This window comes from Cariama cristata, unplaced genomic scaffold (genome assembly GCF_000690535.1).
Source record: "Cariama cristata isolate BGI_N322 unplaced genomic scaffold, ASM69053v1 Scaffold34379, whole genome shotgun sequence".
In the NCBI taxonomy this organism is placed as follows: domain Eukaryota; kingdom Metazoa; phylum Chordata; class Aves; order Cariamiformes; family Cariamidae; genus Cariama; species Cariama cristata.
Window position 1 is genome coordinate 1 of NW_009636878.1, and position 13,687 is coordinate 13,687.

Here is a 13,687-nt window from a genome sequence, read left to right on the forward strand (position 1 = left end):
ACACAGGCCCGCAGGCCCGAGGAGGCCGCCAGCCAGCCCGGCCCAGCAGGGCCTGCTGCCATCTCCCCAGCCTCGGCCATTCGCGTTTTATAAAGTTCGCTGCTGCGCTTTGATGCGATGCAATTCCCGTGGCGTGGCGGCTTTTGGGAGCTGCGGTCGGGACAGGGTTGGTGCAGGTCAGGGCCCCACGGCCTGTGACAGCAACAGCCTCCATCCAGGGCAGAGACGCGTAACATTGAGCACTTAAGTTTTTCACATAACATTGAGCTCTTACGGTTTTTTTCGCAGAATCGGAGCCTGCAGGGCAGAATACGGCGTGTTACCCTGTGCTCTGCAGAGGCTTCACACCTACCTCGTCGCTTACCAACAGACAAGTGACAAGCAGTCCCTGAGCATGAGCATCACACGGGAGAACAGCGCTGCTGCTGAGGGCAGGGATGTGCTGGAAAGGTTTTCCGCAGGACGGTCGGCAGCAGAGGGAGCTCAAAGCGAGGGTTTGGGGAGCTTTGCCGGAGCTTGGTGAAGGGTAGGTGCGGTTAACCGATGGCAGGAGCCTTTCCGGATACCCCTCACCCAAAAGAAATGAAATCTTGAAGATGAATGCTGAGAATAGGGAGCATTTCTAGGCAACAGACTAAATAGAAAGTTTCCCTTTCAAGTCCGTCATACATATAAATATATGGGTAAGCAGCTAGTACAGACAGTGGTAGCAAGTAATGAGCTAAGTATGTTTGGTATATTCAGATAACTACGTATTTGAGAAGCAGCTAAACACGGATGGAAACTAAGCTGGATGATGAGAAGAAACATTCGATTAATTTGCTCTTAGTCCTGAAAAAAAAGTTTACATGTGCAGGTTGTTTAGTACAGGCTTGATCCCGTGGACCATGTGGGTATCCTGTGAGTTACTCTCAGCAGGAGCTTATGCCTGTGGAGCACCTTCACAGGGAGGACCATATCAGAGAAGAGTGTAGAAATACAGAAGTCCAGTTTCCCCTGTTCTGGGCTCTGAAAGCACCGAGGTGTGAAGGCAGTTTGGGTATTGAAGTGGACTTTTGACAGAACAACCTGTAACAACCAGTCAAAGGAGGGGCTGGAGATGTAAGGCTTCCAGTTTGGCACTCAGACTGAGTGCCAGGACCATAAATGAACTAGCTTGCTAGAGGTTGCAGATACACTTAAAAAGGAAAAACAGTTCTTCCCATTTTCCATCAAACAGGTAGATGCCGAATTGCCAGTAATAACACTGTAACTGTTCCTTTCAATGTTGCTAATCTTACAGCATTGGTGATGCTGTAGAACATTTGCCAGTTCTCATGCATCATCATGAGTTTCCTGATGGTTGATCTATTTTCTTAAAACCCTAACTTCTGGACTCAGAAGACTAAAATAAAACCACCACCTTTTTCTTATTAATAAAACAAAATTTCTAGCTCTCAGGTGATGCAGAAAAGTATAGGAACAAGATCCAAGGTTCATAAAGCTAAAAATAAAAAGGAAGCATTGCAAATATTCTGTTTTTTTAAATTCAAGACTTGTAAATAATTTTCATTGTGTTTTGCTTGTTAACTCATCATACTGACCTTTAAAAACCCCTCAGAATCCAGTTCTGATGCCTTGATGATTATTCATCAGTGTAAAATAGCAGAATTGTCAACAAAATGCAGAAAAGATTGAAATGTTCAGTAAATAATCCCATTATATACTGGGTAGAGAGCAGCATGAAGTATACATATCTCAGAGGGGTGATGACATACTTTACATTCCAAAAATAACAGAGAGGGTGGTAAACAGAATTTCTTGACAGATTTTAAAATCAGTAGGTATGGCTCATTTCTATCTGATCCTCTTAAGACAGAAGACCAAGAAGAATAATTTTATTTTTATTAAATCTTGGCATAGCAGGAATATGGAGCTAAGTGGGGGAAAAAATCAATTCTCTGCCAATATTAGAAGCGAGTAGATCAGATGATCTGATGATGGTAGATCTGTCAGCTTGGCTTTGCTCCCAAAGGAAATAAGAGCAGAGTAGATAGAGGTTTCAACTAATAAAATATTAAAGAAGTTTAGTGATAATACTACTAATAAAAAATACCAATCAACATGGGATTAGGGAAAATAATTCCTGTCAAACTAATTTATATTTCTAAAACAAGATTACAAATTTTACTGATAAAAGTATTCTGTTGTTTCTGTAAGCAACTGTCTGGTTAGAAAATCATTTTGATTAAAAAGGTAGAATATGAACTCAATCTGTTTCACACTGGGGAGAACCCAGCACACTAGTCTTAAAATAACTGAAAGGGGAACCATCCTTAAGCAATTCATTTCCAGAGGGGTTCTGCAGGGATTAGGTGTGGTCTTATGCTGTTTAATGTTGTGTTGTGTTGTTTTACTTTAAACCGTGCCCTGGATAAAATCCCAAGCGATGAAGTTTGCAGCTGACCCAGAGGTTGGAAAAGTGGTCAGATAGAAGAAGATAGGTCAGCTGCCGAGCGCCAAATAAACTGTAACATCTGGTAAATTCAGATGAGCGAGCAATGTGCTTTTCTATACATCCACTGTCAATCTCAGAACAAAGGACCTGAGGATGGTGCTTTTCAGCCCTTGGTACCTGAAGGACCATGCCACATCTTTAAAAAAAAATCCTTAGTCTACTTATAGTCCCACTAAGTGTCACTGCAAGGCACCTGTCACCTGCACGGCATGTGTGTGTACACGTCAAAAAGCTTGCAAGCATTTCTGGACTAACTTCTCATGTGTTGTGAATCACAATCATCCTGACTGCAGGGAGTAACACCATGGCAGGTCAGACTTGGAGCATTACGAAAACAGGTAACTCTGAAAAATCCTAGGGCAGCGGTAGGGAGTAGCCAGCCACAGGTGATCGTGGCATGTGGCTCTGTGGCAAAAGGAGTAACAAGATCCTTGGATCCACAAACAGGAACGATGTTGGGTTGGAAATATTGCTTGAGCTCTTTACTTGGCTCCTGTCTGCTCTCAGGTCTCTAGTCCTGGTAACCAAAACTCCAGAAGAAGGAGGGAAGAGCCATGATGTGAGTAAAAGGCTGTGAAGTGCACCTCATCACACCTGGGTTGAGGAGCTCAAAGCTATCCATCTTCTGAAAGAAAAGATAAGGAGTGACTTAATCACAGTCGGTCAGGGCTGGATCTAGAAAAAAGTCTAGGTGCCCCAAAAAGGGTGTAAGCAGATCAAGTTACAAGTAGCACTGAGTTACAAGCTTCAAAATTTAGCTCTAGAAAGGTACTTGTTCAGAAGCTGCCTACCCCTAGAGGCACTTAAATGGATTGGGCACCTCTCTGTTGGGCCACAGACATCGCCCCAGAACCTGCAGTTCTGCTCCTGTGCATGCCCTGGACTGTCCTGGCCATGTATCTCTGCTATTTGCCCCTGCCTAGGGTGGATCAGGATCCCAAATCTCAGCAGAGGAGTATTGCAGTCCCTGGAGCCCCCTCAACAAGTTCAGTGAGACCACTTCCACCACACACTGCCATAACACCACCCACAGCTCTTCTCACCTCGATGTACATCTTCTGCATTAAACAGCCCTGAATGAAATCATGCCAGGAGCTGAACTTGTTCTTGCCCTGCCTCCCTTCCCATGCCAGCCCAGCGCCCTACCCACTAGTGCTCTTCCCTCGGGATGTTCTTGTGCCGTGGTGCCCAGCCTTGCCCAGGACAAGCTCCATGCAACCACTCGCTCCATGACCCCGCTGGCTTTCCCCCAGCACGTACACCCACAGCCGAAGTAGGTAACCGGGGTTTGGGTTCCCAGGCAGAGGCAGGTACACAGCTTGTATGTACTTGGACCTAGCCTTAAGCAGGGAAAAAGACATTTGGCAGCAGAGGGCTCTTTCCCCTCGCACAGTAAAGCATCATGAGATTAAAAGGCTGCAGGATGAGACTTGGCAGATTCAGACTCAGGCAAGAACCAATAATAATTAACAATGCAGGTAATTAAGCAGTGGAAGAGAATGCTAAGGTTTGTGGCTGGTTCTTCAGCACTGAATGTTTTACACAAAAATGTCTTTTTCTCAAAGAGATGGTCCCATTCAAACGGGAGTGAATTAGGTCAGGGGAGTTCTCTGACCTGAGGTAGGCAGAAGATCACGCAGATAATCCACATACTCCCTCTGGCCTTGTGACTAATTCCCTTTGGTACAGTATTCCTGATGGAAGTGAGATTGCTTGGACCTGTGCTTGCCCTCAGGAACTTATAAACTAATTATGTTTGTTGTGTCAACCTATTAGATACTCATAGGCTGCATGCAGACTCATTAGTTAGACTGAATTATGTCTTTGCCCTTTGAACGTTATCAAAACATTCAGATCTAGCATGTTTCATGGTCCGCCACCATTACTCCTTCTTTCTACGCAGTTTTCTGTGGTTACTCCTTGCTAACAAACCACAGACTTTTAATGTGCATCTGCCGGTTTCGGTTATTTCGTAGATTGAAACTATGGTGGTTGATGTCATCTCGATCTTTTAAATTTATCTTACTTTTGATTAAACTCTTTATTATTAGATTTAAACAAAAGAAAATATTTGTTTTAGATCTCATACATTAACTTTGTTTTAAAAAACCTGGCAGCCTGGATTCCTACAGAAGATGTATAGCAGCTCACACATAGAGAGCCTACAGGCGCCTGGTGCCTCCACAGCGGCAGTGCCTGCAAAGGAGCCCGGTCCGCGGTCTCTCCCAGTGAGCAGGACATTCACAGAAGGTGCGATGTGATAGAGAAGTATAAAATAAAAGGCAAATGCAGAAAGCACCTGGATTCAGTGCAAATGAGCTGTTTTGCTCAGCACTGGCTCCAGATTGCTTTGAATTTTCCTAGGGCACAGGTAGACAGTCAGACTCTTGCTGTGAAAACCTCAGGTCTCTGTACCTCCTTTGGAGTCTGAAGCAGTCCGCCTCATTTCTTCCCTTTTCCCTTTAAGAACAAACAAACAATGAGGACCTGGTCTTGGAAGAGTTTTGAGATGCCACCACTGTCTTCCAGCTGCAGTGATGTTCCACTGGGCTCTGGGGGGGTGAATGTCCATGGTGTGTCATCTTCATGTCTTCATCCCAAGCCATTCTTTCTGGGGGACCCCAGTGTTCCATGACTGTAGAGATACCAAGAGCTGCCCCAGAGCCACCCTCTTCGTTCACGTTTATCCACCATTTTGCATTCTTCCTGTTCTGGCTGGGCATTTAATGTGTGAATAATAGTTTTTTATGACTGTTATTCAGCACCTACGTACTTTTGCTGGAAAGAGGGTGGAGGGGAGCGGGGTGGGGAGGTTTTTAGTTAATGAAACTGTTATTATTTGTTGACAAGATCACTGAGTATCTTAAGAAGAGGGAATTTGATCTCCTTCCAAGTAACTAAACAGGAATTTGCACTGCAGAATGTGTGTGAAGCATGTGTATTCCAGGAAAAAAAAAGACAAGCATTTACAGTCGTGTTGCCTAGGGATTTCAACATCTGTAAGGAAACAACACCAGTGATCACACAGCGTCCACATTCTTTACGATGACTTGATTATTTTAGCTCCAGGCCAGTGGAGCACTACATGAACACACCCTCCTGCTAGACCCACCTCACGTGAACTCAACCTCATGGCAACCCCTCTCTTGTGCTTCAGATATTCCTAAAGCTTCATTTAGCCTGGGAAAATAAGTTCATCGTGAAGCAGGTAGGCAAAAGACTTGTTCTAGTTGACTGGGTTTTTCACATGCAGATGTTGGTGAGGCTAAGACTGGTGGAGTCCTAAAGAGAGCATCAGAGTGCTCCAGATGTCTTGGCTCTGAGAGGCGTTTGAGGGGTCCCTGATGGAGGGTTGGATTTTGAGTCCTGCTCCTGCAAAGTTGCAGTCACGTAACAGTCCACCGGGACTGCAGCTCCACCACTCTCTCCTACCCAGGGACCTGCAGGACTTGGAGATGTGGGGCCCGACGCTCCCTGGCCATACAGCCTTGCAGACAGCCGTGGGGGCTGACCATCCTGCCCACACCATGACTCCAATGCTGCCACCACAGACCCAGGCCCGTCGCCAGTCCCACCTGGGACCAGGAGATGCTCACGAGCCAAGCAGGATGTTGGCTATCTAGGCAAGAGCATAAATTGGTGCACAGCATCTCAAGTGTTGTCCGGCTGACTCCAGCTGAGATAGAGATGTTTCTGTGGATGAAAGCCCCAGGGGACAGCTTGCAGCCCCGCTATGCTCAGGCATGTGGTACCCAAGCACCCTGCTATCAGCTGCAGCCGCTGGCCGAAGGGGCAGAAGAAAGGGCCGAGTACCTACTAAGGAGAAGAGGAGGCGTTTCTCTCATTTAATTTCACAGCTGCCAAACCCAGCCTAAAACTGGGGGTAGATGACAAGCGAGAAGAAAAGCACTGTTTACATAATCCTTTGGCAGTGAAATGGGTCAGGGTTCTTGCGGGAGAAGAGGAATGCAGTTTTTAAGAAATAAACAGCATCGCTGTACTTGGTAATAGCTGGACAGTCCTGCTTACCTGGAGAGGAACACTGAAGTTTACTATGGGCTTATATGCCTTGTCTTTTGTTCCCACGATCTGTCCTCTGAACATGGCTCTCTAAAATGGAACAATTCTGCTGTTTTCTTTAAAATAATCTGTAATTCCTTGGCCACAACACAGAGGGAGGCACCCATCTGTTTGTTTGTTTGTTTTTGTTTTTTTTTTTCTCTTCCATAAATGTCCTTATTTGTGTTAACTAGAAAATCTAATCATCCAGCTCAGAGGAGAGTTACACAACTGCAAACCTCCTGAGATTTCAGTCGAATAGCAAATCTTGCTTAATACCCCCGTGTTCGCTTCTTGCTTCAGATTTGCAGCTCCTTTGGCGTTACAGCTGTGCTGTGCTTTTACATACAGACCAGATTAAACAGCAAAAGGAATGCTGAACGGAAAAGCTGTGTTATTTCCACCTTGCAGCACTTACTGCAATGAGCCTGGCTGTATTAAACATGAGATAAAACTCCCATAGGGAGCATCAGTCTGAGTGATTCATATAAACACTTACAGAAGTCAGTCTTGGTTGAGCTTCCAAATCAAATAAGGTGGGTAATGGTTCACAACCAGCAGAGCCCCTCTCCTTTGGAGAGCACTGCTGATAGAAACCTAACTGTTGTTTATCCTCAGAGGGAAGCAGCAGGATGAGTATTGGGTAACAACAGATAACCCGGGGTTTGAGTAACTCCTTCACACGAGGAATTGCGAGTGTCTTTTCTGTGGAACTGCCTAGTGCAGTGAAACATTCTTCGTCTGCGCCCTTGATGTGGGCCATCTGGAGAGGAAAATCTCATCAACCTCTAGAAAGGCAGCCAGGTTTATGATCGCTTTCTTTTGCAGTTGACTTTTAAGGGAGATAATCTTATCAGGAGGAGATCTGAAAGAAAGGTGAGTTACAGGTATGTGCATTTCATAATGTGTTGATAAAGGCGTAGATGAAGTTGCTTGCTTTCCCTTTGGTCTGCACTGTCTGGTTTTTGGGAGCTGTCGCTCAAACCCATCCTTCATGTTAGCTTTTTGTCTCCACCCACACGCATCGCATGGGGCCTGATTCTGACCTCAGCACCGGTGCTGCAGCCACCGGCACGGCTGCAGGGGGGTGTGAATGAACAGCCCCAGCGGTCACAGGCTGGGGGATCCCCTGCTGTAACACTGAACTCTTCTCTCTATGAGCTGGAAAAGCACCGCGTGCTGGGGCACCCATCTGCACGACATCTTTTACGGGTGACTTCCACGGGGCACTTCTTCTCTCAGCTTGCTTTGGGCCCTGCCTGCCCGGCATGGCAGAAGGCTCCGCTGTCACAGCGGCTTTGCCGGCTCTGGAAGCAGCTCTAGTGTCAGCCGCTGCGGGGATGCTAATAGAGCTGTAGCTGAAACAAAGCACGTCGCTCAGAGCGTAGAGCTGGGTAGCCAAGTTTCTGCAGCACTTCCAGATGTGAAGCGGGGGAGTCGGTTTTAGCCTATTTTTCAGATTTTTTAAATTCTTTCTGTTGTTTTTTTTTTCTTTTTTTTTTTTTTTTAAAGCACCACGCAAACACACTGCGAACAATTTGTACTGTTCACTCGGGTTCAGCTGCATGTTCCCAGTGGCAGTCGCGTAGCTTTTTTTCTAGCTGAGACTCTCCGACAGAAGCCCCATCTGTGCACTGGGGCAGATCGGCAGCAGAGATCATTTCCACTGAAATCCAAGCAAAAATTATCCCATGCCCGCTCTGTCCCACGTGTGATTTCTGCCCTCGGCCTCCAAGGTAATCCCACCCTGACAGACCACTCCATGGCCCGAGGAGGGGCAATGCCTATGGTCACTCAACCAGGAGGCAAAATTCCTCTTAACTTACGGGAGTTTGGACTGAATAAGGAAGGACTGTGTGATTTTGGCCAACCAGTTTGGTGAGGAGTGCTCCAAGGAGGTGTTATTGCTGAGGAACTTCCCATCTGCATGGGCGCTCAGGAGAAAGGGCAGAGGCTGCTGAAAAGTCACAGCAGGTATTTATTTCTCCAGGGAAGCTGGAGCTTGGACGTAAGCCTCGATCCCTCTGTCAGCATGCTGCACTGGTGCTTCAGCTTCTCCCTACCGTGCATCTTTTCCCCGATTTTGTCCTGCCTGTAGTTTCAAACAACTTTAACAAATCCTGCAGCATTTTCTGGGGAATTTAACATGATTATGAAGGGGGATTAAGTTGTGAGAGGAACTAAAGAAACCTCCAGTGCAGCCTGTCAATGCTTATTTTCAGGTGATACAAAATGAGCGTGCTGATGCCCTGGTTGCTGCTGTTCCTTCTCCTGGTCAGCTTTGGCTCACCTGCACCCAGGCTCTCGGTGCGTATTTTTTAGCTAGTGTCTGTACAACCTCTCAATGGTTTATCATTCCTAGTCATGTAGAGATAGGTGTTCCCCCAGAAGAGGGATGGAGACCTGCAAGAGCAGAGCAAAAAGGCATCTGCCTGCAGCTAAAGGAAGGTCACTCTTCTTGTCCTGATGATATAGGGTTTTCATGGCATTAGAGGCTCTGCAGCTTTCTGGGTGGCTGGACTGATGTTGCCAAGAATTAAAACCAGCAACAACAACAACAAAATCTCTTTAAAAAAAAAAAAAAGTAATTTTATGGCCAGTGAAGGAATATTTCATTCCCTCAGGGAAAACTGCCTTCATTTATTCATCGCAATTTAAAAAAGCAGGAAGGGGAAGAGGAGGTAGCCATAGTCTGAGGCAATCTGTACTCTTCCAATGAGCAAACTTCTCTTGGGCCCATCCCAATGAGGTACAGAACTTGGCAAGAAGAGTTTGGCGAGCTCGAGGCTGTCTGCACCAGGTTCCTCTGTGCTTCCAGCCTGGAAATCCTCCTCTGTGGAGGGAAACTACCAGGCCTAGGAGAAGGAAGAGGCAGCTTGGGACCTCGTTTGAGCACAGTCGGCAGTCTGCTGTCACGGGCAACTGCTTGTTTTGCTTATGCATAGAACTGGTCCTGACCTGGTATCACTCAAGCCAGCTTGATCAGAGTGAAAATAGCCAATGATTCTTATTGCAGGGGTTTGCTTCATTGTCTTGGAAGAGATTTTGCTCTGTTTTGTTATGTTTTTAATGAAGTAACACCAGCCACAGACTGGATTGTTGCTGAAAATGTTTATCCCAGTGAGTGTGGGTCAGATTCTGGTCTTGGTTAGAGTAATGCAGGTCTGAAGCTATACCGCTGTAGGCTCACTGCTTTTAGCTGATTTGCAGCAAATATCAGCTCTTTTGTCTTACCGTTTTATAAGAAGACACTTCTGGAACCTCGCTGGTTTGGCCTGGCTGCAGTGCAAGAGCTGAGTTTTCTCCCTCTTATTACCCTGAGTAGTTTCATAGTCTGCAACCATTCCCTTTGTGTTCATTAAATGGGAGTCGAGACAAATGGTCTTTGTCCAAAGTAATTTTCTGCGTATCTGATCATATTCTGGGATGTTCTGAGCAGTGGCAAGGTCATTGTAGAAAACCCTTTTCCACCGGGTTCATGCTGTGCAAGATTCGTATATCTTAGGAAGAGAGCATCGTCAAATCATCTTGGTCCACAGAGGCAGTGTGACATGTTAGGGTCAAGAGGAGACAGATACTCCTTCTCTCTCTGCCTCTCTGTTCTTACCACTGACTGAAGCATGGGGATTTTTGTTTTATTTTCTCCACAGGAAAAAGATATCTGCCTCCTAGACAACAATAAATTAAGACAAAGGTTAAAACAGCTTCAAGACTTGCTTTATTTATATGAACTGCAACTGAAGGACATCCTGGAGAACACTTACCATAGAACAAAAAGTGGGCTGTTCTCAGGCAACAGGAGCGTGCAGCATGAGATGCTTTTACCCACAACCAGTGGAAATTTGATAGTCTATGACGAAGGTACATTTTGCAGTAGTGTGCATGGAAATTTCAGCCTGCCACAATGTTTATTTCTCCCTGCAGTGTCCCATGTGTCATATTATATTTCTGCCAAAAGTTTTAGAATTTTTAAAGTGGATTGTGTTTTAAAATGCAGTCAGATACATGGGAAGGAGAAGGGCAGACTGGTGGCCCTGGCACCAGCAGACATCCCCTGGGGCCAGAGTCAGCCAGCCCAGCTTGAGGCAGCTACCGCCCAGGTACAACGCAGACACTTGCAGCTGGGCTTCTCACCTGGGACTCTGGTGCAGAGAGGAACAGGGACCTCTCAGATGTTTTCCATCACACCTACTTTAGACATATGCTTTAGGAAGAGATGGGTCTTGCTCTTGAAAAGCCCATTTCCCCTGAGTGACTTACGGGACCCAGAGTGTCCGGCTCAGCTGCGGGCACTGAAACCTATTTGGAGGACACCAGCCTCCCTGTTCCTCACTCCTCCACCTCTTCTGTGGTGCAGCAGCAGGCGTACATACTCCGTTCCTTGGTGTCACTGGGAGAACACGGTCATAACTGGAATCATGGCCTGTGGGCAAGCTTTTATCCTTCATGGGTGTTACATTGCAATTGTGAAGCACTGAGGTCCTGAAAGGCCCTCTTCTGACACAGCCCTGGTAGATCTGGTCACAGGAGCTTAGCCTCCTATTTTAGAAATTTTGGGCCCCAATCCAATCTAAAGTACAGCTGAGGTTACCTTCCACATGGAAATTAGCTTCCCTGCAAATGATCTTGCTGACAGAGCCAGTCCCGGTCCTGCGTCGCTCCCATGCTATAGCCCCAGCCTGAGCTGCGGCCATCCTGTATCTCACCAAAGGTTTGGGAAGGACTCCCTCAGAGGGCATGGCTGTAAAGGCTCTCAAGCCTTGCTGCTCCTCGTCAGGCCCAGCAGTTTGCAAACCAGCATTGCTGCTACCTTACTGAACCACGGGATTTGGCTTTGCAGGGCTTGCAGAGCTATACACAAGCCAGCCAAGTGTCCTTGTCCCATACAGCCTCTCAGCAGTGTCTTCGCTTGGCTGCACATACCCCTTTGCTTTCCCCCTCGCCCCATTTAACAAACCGATAACCTTTCTGCCTAGATTGCTCTGCAGTGTATAATCGGAAAAAGACCAAAAATGGCTACTACCGGATCAGGCCCAGAGCAGACCGAGAGCCTTTCCTGGCATACTGTGACATGTCTGATGGTGGGGGGTGGACCGTCATTCAGCGGCGGAGTAACGGCAAGGAGAATTTCAACAGGTGGGTGCGTTGTGGTTGCATCAACAGGGCTTGAAGTCCCCGTCCTGCCGCCTGGCAAAACCCTACATTCGGGGAGCAGGGTATGCAAGACTATACTTCAGTGATGATAACTCTTTGCATTAGGGCAATCTGGTGGTACATATTGGTAGCAGGAAGCCATTCTCAAAACAGACCTATAACACCTTCTCCATGGCTTCTCTGTGTTTGAGTAAATGTGTACATGGGTGCATATTTGTTTCATCATTATTGGAGGTTGTCGAAGGCTCCACATTGGCAGGTATCTGTGGCCAGCGCATAGACTGAGACCTGTTGAACATATTATCTGTTCTCATGTCAGGAATTACGTTCAGCGCGGTCTAACATTTATTTCCTTACTCAGATCATTCAAAAAGATGCCAAACCACTGGTCCAGATTGTCCTTTCTCTATGTAAAATTCCAGAGAGGTGACTTTCACCTGGAAAACTCCAGGAGGAGAGATGCCTTCGTAGCACAGTAAAGAAGAAATGTTCTCATGAAGATTAATTCACTATCATCACAGCACACATAATTTCAGAGCATGTCTAGTGTCTCTTACAGCGAGTGCAGTCCATTGGAAAGCTACCTCAACTGGCTCTAAGCTGGCTTGCCCAGAAAGTGGTAGTTCAGTTCTCAACACAGGTGAATGAAAAACGTCCTGAAGAGGAGCATTGACTAGTATGTAGGTCAGGCAGAATTAATATCCCTAATAACAACACGAGAGAGGGAATAAACATGGGGTTAGTAAAACTGGAAATGATGATACACAGGAAGTATATGGGAATATCAAAGGTAATACATAAATAACAGAGGACATTTTAAGAGAATGAAATGATGAGAAGTAAGTAATAGCAGGAGATTTATCTTAGAAAGATGAAGCCAGAGAATGCTGATGAAAAGTAAGTATATATCTTTGAAGGACAAGTTGCCACATCCAAGCAGTGATTCTGCAAAACAGCAGAGGTGAGAGTGGTCAATGAATCAAAAACAGATTTAAATGGAACAGGAGCACAAAGCCAACCCAGTTATTTTCCTTTTAACTTCATCTGGAAGCTTTTGTTTGCAACTTCAATTCAGTTTCTGATTTTTCACCATACCACATCACACATCCAAGATTGCAGCATATTTTAGACTGCAACATTCATTTCCAGCCCGGAGTGCATTTGAATTATGACTTGCTGAAGAACAATATCAGATGCTTTGTTTGAAGACCATTATGACAGCTGCTGCTTTCCCTTCCCATCTAACTGACAACCTCATTCTGCGAGCACTGCATCTGACAGTTTGAAGGTTTGATCCCAACCTATGTGTGTGCACAGGTTTAGCAGGAGAAGTAAGCTGTGAGTTGTACCTACTTCTAAGGCAGAGTGACAAATCTCAGCTCAGCTTGCAATGAATCATATACTTTTAGAAAACAGTGCCTAGAGATACGGATGAAGTTTTACTTGTTGTCATAGCCAAGTGTCACAAACTGTCTAATCCCCTCACATGGTGAAACTGATACTTGTATCTCACTGCAGGAAATGGGATGATTACAAACTGGGATTTGGGAAATTCCAGGGCAAGAATGATGAATACTGGCTGGGCAACGACCACATCTATGACCTGCTCACTAGAGGTGCAAGTATTTTCCCTCCACAGATTTCTTTCCAATTTGCATGATACAATAGTTTATCTAACAGGACACCACTTGGTGTTTAGGAGAGAGCTCATTAAAGATTGACCTGATGGACTGGCATGGGGAAAGACGTTATGCAATCTACGAAAATTTCCAGCTTGCAGATGAGCAGGTAAGAAATGGAGAGAGTGGCGATTTGCTTGTTTTGTCTGTGAGGGTGGGCCAGCTGCATCTGCAGCATCAGACTTCAGGGTTGGATTTATAGCTCCGCTTCCCTGGGATTTCTGGTTTGGCTGACTGACAAACAGCCCTGGGAGCAGGGATGTAAGCCTGGGACAGGAATACCCTTCGCTGGGTAAAA

General features: G+C 46.0%; 1 protein-coding gene across 1 annotated transcript; it reads left to right on the plus strand.

Moving 5' to 3' along the window:
- Nucleotides 1-8,788: 8,788 nt before the first annotated feature.
- Nucleotides 8,789-13,498, plus strand: LOC104156562 (fibrinogen-like protein 1; the record flags this gene model as incomplete). Its single annotated transcript, XM_009708090.1, has 5 exons — nt 8,789-8,863; nt 10,207-10,417; nt 11,533-11,692; nt 13,229-13,326; nt 13,410-13,498. Coding segments are annotated over exons 1-5 (633 nt in total), but the record flags the coding sequence as incomplete, so codon positions are not given.
- Nucleotides 13,499-13,687: the final 189 nt, after the last annotated feature.